General features: G+C 40.0%; 1 protein-coding gene across 2 annotated transcripts in view; it reads right to left on the minus strand.

Annotated features, from left to right (window-relative positions):
* The window catches only part of APPL1 (adaptor protein, phosphotyrosine interacting with PH domain and leucine zipper 1), a 43047-nt gene continuing 25881 nt past the window's right edge, over window positions 1-17166 (minus strand). For both annotated transcript variants that reach the window (XM_064274343.1, XM_023547597.2), the window contains exons 14-22: window positions 17013-17104; window positions 16334-16516; window positions 13666-13718; window positions 12911-13085; window positions 12770-12806; window positions 11794-11940; window positions 11267-11317; window positions 10903-10992; window positions 1-2723 (exon numbers count right to left, since the gene is read on the minus strand). In XM_064274343.1, coding sequence (XP_064130413.1) covers window positions 2577-2723; window positions 10903-10992; window positions 11267-11317; window positions 11794-11940; window positions 12770-12806; window positions 12911-13085; window positions 13666-13718; window positions 16334-16516; window positions 17013-17104 — 975 coding nt within the window. In that variant the 3' untranslated portion in view covers window positions 1-2576. The remainder of the gene's footprint in view (window positions 2724-10902; window positions 10993-11266; window positions 11318-11793; window positions 11941-12769; window positions 12807-12910; window positions 13086-13665; window positions 13719-16333; window positions 16517-17012; window positions 17105-17166) is intronic.

Genomic DNA, 17166 nt, shown 5'->3' on the forward strand with positions numbered 1-17166 from the left:
ACAGGTTTCATCTGAACCAAGTGAGGCAACAACTGACAGTATAAAGAAGATTTAATGAAACAAAAAGCTTGCTAATTCTCAAAAAAGGTCTTAAAAACAGGACCTGGCATGACTAATCAAGTGCTGACTACAGAATAAATTTCAACAAAAAGAATGATACACAAACTATTAGGAAAACCTTTCCTTTAGTAAGCACAAAATAAACTTTTTTTTTTTTCCAAAAATTTTCCCACAAATTTCCATTTTTCAGGTGCATGTTTTGGTAACATAAGGCTTCAAGAGTACTAAATAATCAGTACTCCCACTTGGCACATGGATAAAAAGAATATCATGATCCTATATGTAGTTATCATCGATCCCGTCCTGTAGAAAACAGCGTACTTACATGCACAGTGTGAAACAGCCAGGCTATATTGTGAGCAGTAAAACAGAAGCCATTTCTAATTCAGAACTAAGAAGAAAAACCTGTATATAAAGAACTTTTCCACTGTGAAATTAGTCTTACTGGCTAACCTCTTGAAAATTTGGAAGTTTATGTAAAATATTTTACTCAATATATTTAACTTGTCTATATATACTTTTTCATGTGTAATATATAAACATAGTTTCTACCAGCAATGTTAAAAATCTGATAAAAGAAAAAGGAATCAAGTTTCAACACAGAAGATAGGCAGTAAAGAAATGCCATTTTAACCTTGGCACCAGGCTAAAATCCTTCCTTGGTCAACTCTCCTACACCACACCAGACATTCAATTTCTTTCCAACCTTTCATAGAATTAAAACTTTTACTCATTTCAAGAGTAGAAGTAGTTATAACAATTAGTGCAAATTATTCCATTCTTATACATTAACTATTTGTCTTTGTGGATATAAAGTGGTGATTCAGCATTTTATCAAAATATGGGATTATGAAAATATTGGGTTATCAGTCTGGAATTTAAAAGACTACATTCTCTAAACTCTGGGAATTTTTACTTTAAGCAGGAAACGTAATTGTCACAGAACTTTTTTGAAACACTGCTTGATTTTCAATAAAAATTATTTCACGCAATGCAGAAAATACAACGTATCATCCTCTAACAACATCGTTATATCTAAATCCTAATCTAAGATGTATTTGGAAAAAAAAAATCCCTTTTAATAAATTCCAAAATCTTATTTTAACCATTACTGCTCTGCAGCAATAATTCAAGTTCCAACCTGAGAACTAAGAACATGGGAAGAAACTGCCACAGGACAGTATCCCTCTCGACCTGAAGACACTTAAGCACCCTTCCCACCGGCATCAAGGTGTAACGCGCACCAGAGACACCGGAGCAACCCAAGACAGCGCCCTGAAGTCAGCAGTCCCACCCGCCACACTTAAAACCTTAAGTCTAAAACTCTGTTCTAATTATTTTATGAAAGTTCTATTGCACATTTGTTGTTGTTATGTGCTGTCAAGTTAGTTCTAACTCACAGCGACCCTGTGTACAAGAGAATGAAACACTGCCTGGGCCTGTACCTCCTCACAATCATTGCTAAGTTTGAGCTCACTGTCGCAGCCACTGTGTCAATCCATCTCGTTGAGGATCTTCCTTTTTTTCACTGACCCTCTAACTTTACCAAGCAGGATGTCCTTCTCCAGGGAATGGTCCCTTCTGATAACATGTCCAAAGTACATAATACAAAGTCTTACCATCCTCCCTTCTAGGGAGCGTTCTGGCTGTACTTCGTCCATGACAGACTTGTTCGTTCTTTTGGCAGTCCATGGTATATTCAATATTCTTCGCCAACACCGTAATTCAAAGCCATCAATTCTTCTTCAGTCTTCCTGATTTACTGTCCAGCTTTTGCATATATGAGGCAATTCACAACACCATGGCTTGGGTCAGGTGCACCTTAGTCCTCAAAGGGACATCTTTGCTCTTTAACACTGTAAAGAGGTCTTTGCAGCAGATCTGCCCAGTGCGATACATCGTGTGATTTCTTCACTGCTGATTCCATTGGTGTCAGTTGTGGATCCGAGTAAAATGAAATCCTTGACAACTTCAATATTTCTCTATTTATCACGCTGGTGCACATTTACTATTGTTAAAATATTTTCAAACTTGCAGAATTTTCTATATAAAGGGTTTTGAACCTGTTTGGTCCAAAGGTTCCTCATTCCCAGCAAAATGTTATTAATGAAACAGAGGAGCACACCCACGAATATCTGAAGCCGAAGAATAATTGCCTTCTTACGGTCATAGCCAGTTACAAAACAAGATAAAAAGTTCAAAATTGAAGGAAAAAAGTGCTGAGCAAGTGTAATTCTTCAGCAATCGACTTCAGGGAAATGAGCAGGTTTCTTTTAGACGTGTGGGATTTGATGTTACTGCACAGGACGTTACTTTTAAGGGAAAAATCAATACAAACCTAACTCACAAGTTCAGTCTCGTTTTAAAAGATGATGCTGAGACGAACGAGCAAACACAAAGCTTAGTCTCCTGCTTGGTATTTCAGCATAGTTGTCACCTTGCGCCATTTCACCACAGAAACTGTCATTAAATTCCAGGGCTAGGGGGTGGGTATCAACCAAAAAGCCAGGGTAAGTTTATGCTTCTGACTCTCTCTTCTTTCCTTCTTCTCCCAAATCACTCTCTTCTGACTGGCTACTGCTAAGGACAACAAACTGCCCCTCATTACTGGCTTGGTTTGGTCTACTGGAAGCAGCTATCAACCGACTTTGTTCTTCCAAGTCCTAGTAGAAAAGAGAAAAAAGAAACTAAGTTTATTGTTTGTAGTCAAATGGAAAACTACTAAGCAGTTCAAATACATACTTGAGAACCACTTCAAAGTTTCTGTCATAAATATATGCATAATCCTGGCAACTTACTGAAAAAAAGGCTATATCCAACCAACGGAACACCAAAGTGAATTTTCGAACTATTCTAGAAACCCTATAAAAGCCAACATTCACACTAAAATCTCTTGTGTTTTCCTCTTTTCCATTTTCATGACCCATAACCAGGTTCAGGCCATCATCCTCTCTCACTATGCACTCCCCAAGCCCCCCTTGCTAAATCAAGTGTCATCTTTCCCTAGCCTAGACTATCAGGGAAGTCTGACTCCATCATCTTTGCCTTTTCTCTATCCACACACCCAACCATTTCCAATTCTTGCTGAACTGTTCTCATTAAGTATCCCACAGCTGTTCCCTCTTTGCCACTCCTCCTGCCAATGCCACTACCCATAACAGATTTCTTACCATCTCATGGATCACCTACCCAGTGGATTTTTGAGACTTTGCTTTGAAATTTTTCTAGCTTAAAATTATCCTGCTGGAGCGGTGATTGTTGCACCATATGGTGAATGTAATTAACGTCACTCAACTGTATACTTAGAAATGGTTAAATGACAAATGTTTTGTTATACATATTTACTATGATTAAAAAAAAAAGACAAACATCAAAGCCTCTTGCCCCCCCCCCACACCCCCCTCCCCAAATCCTGTTGCTGGACAATGATTTGACACTCCTGGCAACATTTTAAAAAACAATATAGGCAATCCAAGATGTCAGCATAGTCAGATGCCTTATAACAACCCTCTTACAATAAAGACCAGAGAAAACAAGTGAACCAGATACAGATGACAACTTTGGAACCCTGAGCATCAAAGACAAGGCTGAAGAATTGGACCAAGTGCCAAATGGAAGGGGAAACTGTGAAAAACAGTAGACATGGAGAATTAAGGATTGCTGGCGCCCTGCCAGTCGAACCTGCACAGCATGGCCATACTGAGACAAAGCAAACAGCATTCCCAGCTGAAGCCTCCATCACCTGGTCTAGCCAAGCAGGAGCAACTCTGTACCCAGAGCCAGAGCCAAGCAGGAGTGCTCCCACCCTGCAAAAGTTAAATGCACTCACCTCACCCACCACACTTCCCCCAAAACCCCTTGCCAGAGGCCCGCAGACCACTGTGGTCCGGCAGCACCCACCACTGCCCCGCCTCTTCAGCTGGGTGCCCATTCACCAGCAGCACCCGCTTCTGCACCAATCCACCCATGCTGGGGACCTGTGGACTGGCAGTATCCCGTCTTCTGCCCACCCAACTGCACCGAGGGCCTGTGATCCAGCAGTGTCTGTTGCTCCACTTAGCCATCCATGCCGGGAGACTGTAGTCTGGTGGCGCCCCGCTCTTCTGTCCACCCACCTATGCCAGGGGCCTGGCTGCCAGAGCTGAGAACTGGCAGCATCACCTCTTCCACTCAGCCAACCATGCTGGGGTCCTAAGGACCGGCAGCACCTGCTCCTCTACCCAATCACTGCACCAGGGGTCCACAGACCAGTGGTGCCTGCTGCTCCACCAAGCCATTGGTGCCGGGAGCCCATGAACCAGAGGCACCCACTTCTAAGCCCAGCCACCCACACTGGGGGCCCGCAGACCAGTGGTACCTCCTACTCCCTCCATCCACCTGTGCTGGGGGCCCAAGGACAGGCAGCACACCCTCCCCCGCGTCATGTTCTGGCAGACAGGGGCATGCCCTCCTAGCAGATACCCATGACTGGCAGCATTCCCCCCTCCACCTCCTCTCTTGCAACCAGAAGCTTGTGTCCACTCTGACCACCCCCGCACAGCCCTGCCCACCTGGGACCATGGGAGAGTGTTTCTGTACCACTCAACTGGTGATCGGTGACCCGTGTGCCCTCACCCCGACCACCCAGCATCCAGCAGTGCACACACACAACAGCCAACCCAGTGATCAGTGAGAATGCCTCCTGCACCCATGCCCAGGTGACCAACCAGACAGACACATGACTTCACCTGCAACACCAGCTACGTCCTCAGCCGCCCCACAAGAACAGTGAACAGAGACCCGGGCTGCTACCCCATCCACCCAGAGACATGTGGTGAGAGCTCCAGTATGGCCACGCTAGTGACCAGAGTAGCAAACATGTCCTGCCTACTTGGATGTATCAAAACAAAACAAAAAATCAGGGTGCAGCAAACAAACATACAATAAATAAATAAATATAAAAACACCTTAATGGCTCAAAAACGACACACAATATTAAATCACATAAAAAGGCAGGAAAAGATGGCCCAGCAAGTGAGCAAAATGAAGAACCAGAAAACTTATGGAGGAATTAATGGTAATGGAACTACCTGATAAGGAATTCAAAAGACTAATGTCATAGAGTGAATTGCGTCCCCCAAAACTATGTGTATCAATTTAGCTAAGCCATGATTTCCAGTATTATATGATTGTCCACCATTTTGTCCTCTGATGTGATTTCCCATGTGTTGTAAATCCTATCACTATGATGTTAATGAGATGGATTAGCAGCAGTTATGTTGATGAGATCTACAAGATCTTAAGCCAAACTCTTGAAATATAATAGAAAGAAGTGAGCAGAGAGACAGCGGTAGGAGGGACCTCATACCACCAAGAAAGCAGTGCTGGGAGCAGAGCGTGTCCTTTGGACTCAGGGTTCCCGCACGAAGAAGCTCCTAGTTCCTCCAGAGCTGACAGAGACAGCCTTACCCTGGAGCTGACACCCTGAATTTGGACTTCTAGCCTACCAGTCTGTGAGAGAATAAACTTCTGTTTGTTAAAGCCATCCATTTGTGGTATTTCTGTTACAGCAGCACTAGATAACTAAGACAGAATTTGGTACCAAAAGAATGGGGTGCTGCTGTAACAGATACCTAAAATGTGGAAGTGGTTTTGAAACTCTGAGTGGATAGAGGACTCAGAAGGACGTAAGGAGAACTGTTAACATTGGAGAACTGGCAGCAACAAAGGACCGGCAGTGGCAGAGAACCAGCAGTGGCAGATCCAGGAGACCAGCACCACACAGCACTGGAGCTGACCCACAGAGTGAGAGAACTGAGTGCCTTTGCAAAACGAGGGTTCCTGGCAGAGTGGGGTGCCTCCAGGCAATTATCAGAAGTGCTAGGCTTGCCAACCCACAGAACAAGAGAGTTCAGTACGTTCTGACTGAGGTTTACCGGCGGAGTGGGGTGCACTTATTCGTGGAGCTACAGAGCTATTGGGACACTTGTCCCAGCAGGGCAGATGTGGGCAGAAAGGCCCAAGGGGCTGAGAGGCCAAGAAACCAGGAAACAGAAGTCAAGCTGCCTCAGCTGACCTCTGGGGTTTCCAAGGTAGAGCCGTGGCCTCTGGTGTTTCTAAGGGCAGAGTCACCATTTGGATGGACTAGGAAATTAGTGCACCTAAAGCCAAGAGAGTAGAGTTGCACAGCAGCACTAGATAACTAAGAAAACTAACATGTAGAGTTCTCAAAGAAATCAAGGAAAACACAGACAAAGCAATAGAAGAACTCAGAAAAACAATACAAGAACGAAATGACAAAATAGACAATTAGAAACCATACAAAAACAGCAACTAGAAATCCTAAAAATTTTCTGAAATACACTACTCAACAGAAGGACACAGAAGCAGAACTGAATCAACAGAAAACAGAACCAGTGAAATAGACTGACACCAATTTGTTTGAGAAAAATTCAGAAAAAAGAATGAAGAAAGCCTAAGAATTAGGTGGGACTTTATCAAGAAGAAAAATGTATGTGTTATCAGAATTCCAAAACAGGAAGAGACAAAAAAAAAAAACAGAATTGTCCAAGATTTGCTGGCAGAAAACTTCCCTAATATCACAAAAGATGATAAGATATCCACCTAAGAAGCTCAATGAGTCCCATACAGGATAGATCCCCCAAAAAAGTCACCAAGATATATCATAATCAAACCTGTCAAAACCAAAGACAAAGAAAGAATCCTGACAACAGCTCGGGAAAAACAAAGTACCCTAACAAAGGCGAACCAATAACACTAAGCTCTGATTACTTGGCAGAAACAATGCAGGCAAGAAGGCAAGAAATATTACAGGGAGTCCCTCAGACAGACAACTAACAACATCGGACAACAACCTGAGATTAGGACACAGGACAGCATCAGCCAGATAAAGAATTCTCAAAAATAAACAAAGCTAAAAGACTGAAAACAGGGAACCAGAGACGTCAACCTGTAAATGATGACAACATCAAAACAAAAAGGAGGAATAAATGGTGTAGTTATAGAACTTTCGTATGGAGAGGAAGTCAAGGCAATATCAAGAAATAAAAGACTGCTTTAAACTTAGGAAGCTAAAGGTAAATTTCAAGGTAACCACAAAGAAAGTTAACAAACCTACTCATCGATATAAAAGAAGAAAAACATAAAGACCCAGTAAACACAAAAGCAACAACAACAAAAGAAAAGAAAATCCACAAACAAAAAGAACTCAGCACAGAAAATTAAGCAGAACAAAGAACGCGTTAACACCACAAAAAAAAAAAAAAAAAGACAGCAGTAAACTCATACCTACTGATAATCATATCGAATGTAAATGGCTTAAATGTACCACTAAAGAGACAGACAGTGGCAGATGTATTAAAAAATATGACCCATCAATATGCTGTCCACAAGAGACACACCTTGGATACAAAGACATAAATAAACTAAAACTCAAAGAATGGAAGAAAATGTATCAAACAAACAATCAAAAAAGAGCAGGAGTGGCCAATATTAATCTCTGAAAAAACAGACTTTAAGGCAAAATCCACCATAAAAGACAAGGAAGGACGTTATATAATGGTTAAAGGGTCAATCTACCAAGAGGACATAACCACAGTAAATATATATATACCCAATGACAGGGCTCCAAGATACATAAAACAAATTCCAATAGCAATGAAAAGAGAAATAGAGAGTTGCAAAATAATAGTGGGAGACTTTAACACACCACTTTCAGTGAAAGAACAACCAGAAAGACACAGAAGATCTAAATGCCACAATCAACCAACTTGACTCACAGACATACACAGAACACTCCACGCAACAGCAGCAAAGTATATATTCTTTTTCAACATACACAGATCATTCTCCAGAAAAAGACTATATCACCATGGTAGTCAAAACACCTTGGTACTGGTATGGTGCAATGACAGACACATAGACCAAAGAAAAAGAATTGGGGACCCAGACATAAATCCATCCACCTATGGACAGCTGACCTTTGACAAAGGACCAAAGTCCATTAAATGGGGAAGAGATAGTCTCTCCAAAAAATGGTGCTGATAAAACTGAATGTCTATCTGTAGAAAAATGAAACAGGACCCAAACCTCATATGATACACAAGACTAACTCAAAATGAATGCAGACCTAAACACAAAACCTAAAATGATAAAGATCATGGAAGAAAAAATCAGGACAATGTTCGAGTTCCTAATGTACAGCATAAATAGAAAACCAAACATAACTAAAAACACACAAACAGCAGAAGATGAGCTAGATAAACATGACATTCTAAAAACTGAACACTTACGCTCATCAAAAGACTTCTTCAAAAGAATAAAAAGAGAACCTCCAGAATGGGAAAGAAAATTTTGGCTGTGACGTATCTGACAAGGGTTTTATCTCTAAAATTTATAGAAAATTTCAACACCTAAATAACAAAAAGAAAAAATTCAATCATAAAAATGGTCAAAGGATATGAACAGACACTTCACCAAAAAAGACATTCAGGTGGCTAACAGACACATGAAGAAATGCTTGGGATCATCAGCCATTAAAAAGGTCCAAATCAAAACTACAATGAGATACCATCTCCTCCTGACAATAACGACACTCATCAAAAAAAGAAAATAAATGTTGGCAAGATTGTGGGGAGACTAGAATTCTTCTACATTGCTGATGGAAATATAAAATGGTACAACCACTATGGAAAACTGATGCTTCTTTAAAAAGCTAGAAATAAAAACACCATGTGATTCAGCAATTCTACTCATAGGTATATACCCTAGAGGAATAAGAGCAGTGACATAAACAGATATAAGTACACCCATGTTCACTGAAACATTATTAACAATAGCAAAAAGATGGAAACAACCTAAGTGCCCATCAACGAATGGATAAATACAGTGTGATATATACACACAATGGAATACTGCACAACGATAAAGAGTAATGACAAATCTGTGACACATCTCACAACATGAATGAATTTGGAAGACACTATGCTGAGTGGAATAAGTCAGTCACAAAAGGATAAATAATGTATGAGACCACTGTTATAAACAAAAAAAGGTTTACACACAGAAAAAAAAAAATTCTTCTATGGTTACCAGGGATGGGAGGGATACAGAGGCAAAATTACTAACGAGATAGAAGACATATGTTAATATTGGTGAAGAGAAAGGCAATACACAACACGGGGGAAGTCAGCACAACATGACCAAGGCAAAGGAAGACACTGAGAAGAATACAAAAATAAAGGGCAACTACTGGAACCCCGGTGGTACAGTGGTTAAGTGTTCGGCTGTTAACCAAAAAGTTGGCAGTTCAAATCCACCAGCTGTTCCTTGGAGACCCTAGGGAGCAGTTCTACTCTGTCCGACAGGGTCACTATGAGTCAGAATCCATTTGACAGCAATGGTTTTTTTTTTTCTTTTACGGTAATTACTATAACCTATAATACAATCCTGAAACAACAGTATTAACAAACAATAATTTACGAATGGATACACAGATAGATAGGTATGCTAAAGAGGTGTGGGAGGGTGTAAGGGAGCATACCCACCTACAGCCATATTTCTACATACGTATTTCTACGTACATAATTGTAGGTGCTGCATGTATATTAATATAGACACTGGAGCACACAAGGGGCACAGTCATGGATACTTTTTAGACATAACCAAGCACCTCACAGGACAAAGTTCTTAAGCTCAAAGGCAAAGGACCGTAGACTTGGGAGATATCTATGTCAATTGGCACAGCATCGCTCATAAAGACAATGGTCTACATCCTACTTTGGTGAGTAGCGTCTGGGGTCTTAAAAGCTTGTGAGTGGCCACCTAAATTACAACTATTGGTGTCTTCCCATGCACAGCAGAGGACAATGAAGGAAACCAAAGACTCAAGGCAGCAATTAGTCGAAAGGACTAATGGACCACATGACCACAGCCTGTACAACCCCGAGACCAGAAGAACTAGATGGTGCATGGTCATACTACTGACCATCCTGACTGGGATCACAACACAGGGTCCTGGATAGAGCAGGAGAAAAATGTAGAACAAAAAATCAAATTCACAAAAAAGACCAGACTTGCTGGTCTGACAGAGACTGGAGGAACCCCCCAAGACTATAGCCCTAAGACATCCTTCTGACCTGGAACTGAAGCCATTACCAGAGACTACCTTTCAGCCAAACAATAGACAGGCCCATAAAATAAACATTAACATCTGAGAGAACCGTGTTCCTTAGAATAATCAATTATACAAGCTCAAAAGGGCAATATTTGCCCAAAAGCAAAGATGAGAAGGCAAGGGGTAGAAAATTTGGACAAAAGGAAACGAGATGGAGAGTACTGACACACTGTGGGGGATAAAACCAATGTCATAGAACATTTTATGTACAAAGTATCAAATGGGAAACGAATCTGCTCTGTAAACTTTCACCTAAAGCACAATGAAAAATTAAAACAACAAACAAACACCATGTCTATCTCTCTCTCTCACTCTCCCCCAGGCTGTGGACTGTAGAGGACAATATGGTTTTCAACAATAGCAGTTAAGTCTATGTAGTCTCTCAAAAGACCTGCTTTGATAGAGACAGCCCTCAGTGGAATGTGAAAGTTCTGGTATGTTTGTTTAACAGCCAGTCACACCACACGCCAGTGTAATGCCAAAGCAAACAACATGTCAGAAGGCAGAGGTCACCTTCGCTGCTATGCTGGGAATCACCTGGTCATGAAGTGGCTGAGCAATCAGAAACAGACCTTCATTTGGAAATTCAAATCTGAACATCACAGTGTTGAGTTAAGGAAACTACAAACGCCACAAAAGGAGAAGACCCAGACATGAGGGCTGCATACCTTTTCAATTTGCTTTTGTTTACTGAGTTCTTTCTGTTGCTTCTCTTTTACTCTCTCTATTTCTTTTTGCTTTTCTGATGCCCTACGATCCTGAAGAACAAATGAATAAAACCAATGAATTAAATATCTTTAAACTTTACACATTTCAATTAATACCTTTGTAACCTTTTTTCAAAGACATGAGAAAGCACACCAGAAGTCTACATTCTATCTTAGCCATTTATCCAAATTCTTAATGCTATATATATCTGCGGTAGCACCCACTGTTACTTTACTTTGGAAAACGTTTTATTTACTTGCTAATAGGATCCTGTATTATACTTTAGTTAACATTCCTGGATAATTAAGTATCTCAAATTCTTACCAGTTCAGCATGCAAAGCTATCTGTTTTGCCAGTCCAACAGAATCACAAATCTAAAAGGGGAAAAAGCAGGAAAAGCTCAGGCAGTTCTCTCATCAAAGAAATAACTTCCAAGTATTCAAATGGTTGATTTAAGTAGTTTTACAATTTAGCACAATACACTGTCTCAAAGAAAGGCTGATGTACCCCAAGTCAAATCTGTGTGTGGGTTTCCACTACTGGCCCACTTGTTATCTCAAATGCTTCACTGCGAAGAGTGAAGCACGCAGCCACTGATACTGCCCTGTCTAAGCTGAAGGCATCTGCAAACAACGGAGTCCACCAACCAGCCACCAGTGGCCGGGAAGATACAGGACTCTGGAGTCAGAAGGTCCAGCCCGTCGGTTGAGCTCTCTTCAAAGTGCACGCTCGGGTGAAGCCGCTCAGTCAGACCAAGCAAAATCTGGGATTTTCTTCTCAGAAATCTTAGTAGGAACCGTGACTATGATCTGTATTTTATAAGAAAAGCGCATTTTGAAAAGCTACGTACCTTTTCCCCCTCATTGTTTGATTCAAATATATAGCAAATGGATGACAGGTTACTCTCACTTCTCCCTCCTGATGTCCGAAGCACAAATCCAAAAAGGCGCTTATTTTCCTGGTGTGTAGCATACAAAACTACACTGGGTAATGGGAACTGCCACAGAAAACATCAGAGCAAACATGAGATTTTTCAGATCATTTCAGCAGCACTCTTATAGGCAGCTCATAGCCTAAGTTATAAAAATATCAGAAATAGAACACTAAAGCCAATTTTTTTTTTTAATGGATTAGTAATTGAAGAATAAATAATGTCATATTTGGTTTGGATTACCTAGCAGAACAAGAGGTTATTGAATACAGAATCTGTTTTATTAGCTATTAACACTTTAGAAAGTCAAACTCAACAAAATTGGTCTACATTATTAAATGATTAAATAGAAACACACTTACAGCTATCTCAAAATAGATAACTATAAAATAAACTCAATCCTATTAGTTTCTTTGATATATAACACATGCTCCCTAAATCCAACCAAAAACCAAATCTGTTGCTGTTGAGTTAATTCCAACTCATGGCAACCCCATGTGTTACAGAGTAGAACTGGTCCACAGGGTTTTCTTGCCTGAAATCTTTTCAGAAGCAGACTGCCAGGCCTTTCTTCCACAGTGCTCCTGGGTGAGTTTGAACCGCCAACCTTTAGGAGTCAAGCGCGAACCATGTGCATCACCCAGAAACCTATATGCTCCCTAAATAAGGGATTAAACACTAAGTATCATGCCAGATTGCACTCATTCTTTCAGTTATGTGGAATGTTCAATAATAACGTTATGGAGAGATGGCCACAGACATAAATAGAACGTGATTTAAAAGGCCAGTCGTAATTGATACTACCATATCTGAATACCCAGCGTCAGAATGAAGCTGGAGGATATGTATACGCACAAAGGAGCTTAAAATAAAGCCATAAACATGGAGAACTTACTGTGAGTCTTGTGACTTGTGTCTGTGGATCAATTAACCTATAATAATCATTAAAAATTTAGAAAACAAATTTTAATTAGAGTGAGATTATATAAACCTTTTTTTCCCCTACAGTTTTTTTGAGGGTGGGGTCCCTACTTACTTTAAACAGTCACAAGTGACTAATAAATGTGATTCTGTCATACGAAAGATGTTGTGGATGGCCCTGGCAGCTAAGATCTGGCGCATTGTTTCATAAACAACATCTGGATTGTCGTCTGACTTCACCTCCACAGAACCGAGGAATCGGACAATAAACAGCTGATGAAGAATAGAATCTAAAACAGAACAAGGTACATTATGTATTTTTTAAATTCCATGTTTCTTTTCCTAAAGAATAAAATACATTGCTTCCTTTTAGAATTGCCAGTGAAAAATTCAACTTAGCAGAAGTATTCAGAAGTAACTCCTAACTCCACTGTTCAAGTTATAGGAAACTGAAGGCCTCAAATTCAAATAGCAAAAGATTACTCTTCAACAACCAGTAGTTCTGGGTAAAAAGAATTCCGTGTATTATTCTCATAACTTTTAAGTTTGAAATTATATCAAAATAAACTGCTACTAGAAAAGAAAAGTTATGCTCCAATATCAGAAGTGAAACATCAAGTATTAGGAAGAGCTTAAAAAATATGCATTGGAAAGCTTGCCTATAAGGACAAGTGTGATATTCTACAATTTTGTGTGAATAGTATCTTAACTCAGATGAAGTTCTGTTGCTTTAAATGCATTATGACCAGAAAATTTTGACTATAACATTAAAATTGAGCATTGTAGCTCAACAAACATAAAACAATAAATTCTTCAGTTTACCACTGAGAAGAATTTCTAAAATGTAAGAATATTGCCCGTCTATTTTACCTTCAGTTTCAGATTTTGTACCTCCTCCAGATTCCCCAAATGGATTTGTACGCCTGAGAAGTTTAGAAAAAATGTGAACCAATGGTCAGTTACCATGACGACATGGAAGAAATCTCAATCATTAAAACCAGAGTTAAAACTAAGAGTCACAAAATCCTATGCATATCTTGTAAAACAAAAAGCTCTAAAATGCCCTATCCCATTATAGAACAGCATTGATGACCACATTACTGTGACAAAGGCCCCTGCCTTCACACAATAACTGAGTTAATAGGCTGAACCCAATGTTGCTGCATTTTAGACGACACAGGTGAACAGGGAGTTTAACCGCACACGCGCACACAAATAAATATCATAATAAACTGTTGCAAAAGTTCGTGAGTTTAAGTAAACAAGTACAGAGAAAATGTCTATTTAGTTCCAGTATTAGCTGCCTGAAAAAAAACTCAGGAATTTACTGGGATTGTGAAAACCTCTTTTTCGGTTCTCTAAGTGCACATAGCAAGTTAACAATGATTTGAACATTTTCTAGTTTTAAATCCTTATTTCTCAAGGTGTAAGTAACAGAATGGGAGAAGAAAAATGAATTGGAGATGGACGCTCCCTCCCTCCATGTGGCCAGCACTGGCACACCCACAATGAAGGAAGAAAGTACAACTGAAGGTAGGTTTTGGAAGCAGAGAGCTAAGTGATTCTAAAGTAACAATGGCACTAAGACAGAATGGAACTGTCTGACCTATAAAAAAAAAATAGCAAATGCTAAATACAGTTGTATGATCAAATGTAAATTACTTTTTCTTGGTCATAACCATGTATATCCAAGTTAATATATATTATCAATTTATTAGGTGTTCAACCTAATTAATAATTGATTGTCTTAAATCACGTTTCCTTCGTCCAAAGCCAAAGACAAGAACTTAGGGGGCAGTGAGTATATGTTAACGGCGGAGGAACAACTCAGAAAAGGAGGGTGAGAATGGCTGCAGATTTTTAACTGCTCTGATAATGATATTTTCATCATATAAACAAAAGACGATTCATGAATAATTCAAAGTGATACTGTTTTAGAACCTTACTGCAGAGTTCTAATTCTGTTACAAGATGATAGTTTCTAATAAACCTACGACACATGTATAACCCTCAAGAAGTTTTAAAATACTGTCACAACCTAAAGACACGACTAGCAACTTCGTTTGAAATTTTAAGAACAAACACCCCAATAGTAGACATGAGAAGCAATTCAGAATTAAAATATTTTTAAAGCTAAATTAAGGCTGGATAAACCCCTGAAACTACTGCCCTGAGATAATCTTTAAACCTTACACTAAAAATATTCCCTGAAGTCTTCTTAAAATCAAACAACAGTTTAGCTTAACTAGTATAGTAAAGAATGCCTGCCTTGAGCATTGTACTCTTTTAAGATGTATCTATATAGGATCAAATTGACAACAGCAACTCAAAAGATTACACAGGACCTGTCAGGGAGCACAACAGAGAACTCCTGAGGGAGCAGGAGATCAGTGGGATGCAGACCCCAAATTCTCATAAAAAGACCATACTTAATGGTCTGACTGAGACTAGAGGAATCCCGGCGGCAATGATCCCCAGACCTTCTGTAGGCACAGGACAGGAACCATCCCCGAAGACAACTCATCAGACATGAAAGGGACTGGTCAGCGGTGGGGAGAGAGATGCTGATGAAGAGTGAGCTAATTAAATCAGGTGGACACTTGAAAGTGTGTTGGCAACTCTTGTCTGGAGGGGGGAGGGGAAGATAGAGAGAGAGGGAAGCTGGCAAAATTGTCACGAAACGAGAGACTGAAAGGGCTGACTCAATAGGGGGAGAGCAAGTGGGAGAAGGGAGTAAGATGTATGTAAACTTACATGTGACAGACTGATTGGATTTGTAAATGTTCACTTGAAGCTTGATAAAAGTTAATTAAAAAAAAAAAGATTACACAGGAAACTTAGGAAGCGCTGAGTTTGTGTTATGGGGGAGGAACAATTCAGAAAAGGAGGGTGGGGATGGCTGCACAGCTGGAAGAATGTAATCAGTGTCGCTGAACTGCACATGTAGAAACTGCTGAATCAGTGTATGTTCTGTTGTGTGTATTCTCAACAACAAAAATAAATTCTATTAAAAAAAACTTAGGAAGGACAATTTTTTTTTTTTGTTGTGCTTTAGGTGAAAGTTTACAGCTCAAGGTAGTTTCTCATACAAAAATTTATACACATATTGTTATGTGACCCTAATTGCTATCCCTTTAATGTACCTTCCCCGTTTATACCCCGATTTCTCGTGTTCATTCAACCAGCTCCTCTCCCTTTCTGCCTTCTCATCTCTCCTACTGACAGGAAGGACAATTTTTAAACTACATGTGAAATCAGTTTCCCCGCCCCCCGAAGGTTATTTGCCTTCAGCATAGAATAACTAAAAATTTAAAAATACATAAATAAATGATCTTAACTCCTTTAATTGGGGTAGAAGACAGACAGAGAGAAACCTGTGTATCTCCCCAACATTATCCTAATTATGTTAAGCAATGAAAACTAAGAAAATGCAACACAGCTGACGCACATGATATGTGCGAGATGACACGCAAATGCAGAAAGGAAATCAAAGGCCTTCCAGACCGGAGCCCAACATACCCATGGTGCCATCACCCACCTGCCTCCCTGGCCAGAGGCTTTCGCCTGGCCAGGCTGATCTTCACACACAGGAGAAATGATGTCAAACTGTATCGGGGTGTCGGGGGCAACAAGGGAATCTAGAGAGAGGGCAGCCAAATTTGTGGACTCAGATCCTAAAGATCCCGAACTGCTGGTTCGAACTGCTGGTGGCCGAGATTGTCTAAGCATAAAGAAAAATGCAAGATTGTCTAATAAGCATAAAGAAAAATGCAAGATTGTCTAAGCATAAAGAAAGATGAGAGACTGTCTAAACATAAAGAAAAATAGGAAGGCGTTGCATTTAGTTTTCTCTTTTGGAAATCAAACACTATGAGAACAAACACAATTTCCTAATAAGTCAGTTTTAACAAATGTCAATAAAAACACACAATCCCAACTTATAGCTACTTATTTAACGGCAGACTTTTTTCTTTTCAATTATTAAATTTAAAAACAGGGATCACCTAATCTAGGGATTCATGGGAACACTAGGAAACCTGGACCCATCAGCTCCTGCAGCATCCCTGCCTGTGAATCTACCAATTTGAAGATACACTTTGTAAGTTGTTTGGGGAACTATTTAGTACTAACCTAAGTAGTACTGGAAAAACAAAGAGCTTGCTAACACTTGAAACAGCCCGAACAGTTCTTTAAATAACCCTGGTCTGGCAACTTACCCTGCCGGCCGGAGGTTCTCGTGCCTCTGCTGGAAAGACGGGGAAGGAGTGACGGCCTCCAGAGCTGACTGATTCACTCGGGCAGCAATCTCCTATTTCAATGTTTTTTAAAATATTGGTAAAGTAAAAAAAACTAAAGTTTGAATATAACTCT

This window comes from Loxodonta africana, chromosome 22 (assembly GCF_030014295.1).
Source record: "Loxodonta africana isolate mLoxAfr1 chromosome 22, mLoxAfr1.hap2, whole genome shotgun sequence".
NCBI classification, from domain to species: Eukaryota; Metazoa; Chordata; class Mammalia; order Proboscidea; family Elephantidae; genus Loxodonta; species Loxodonta africana.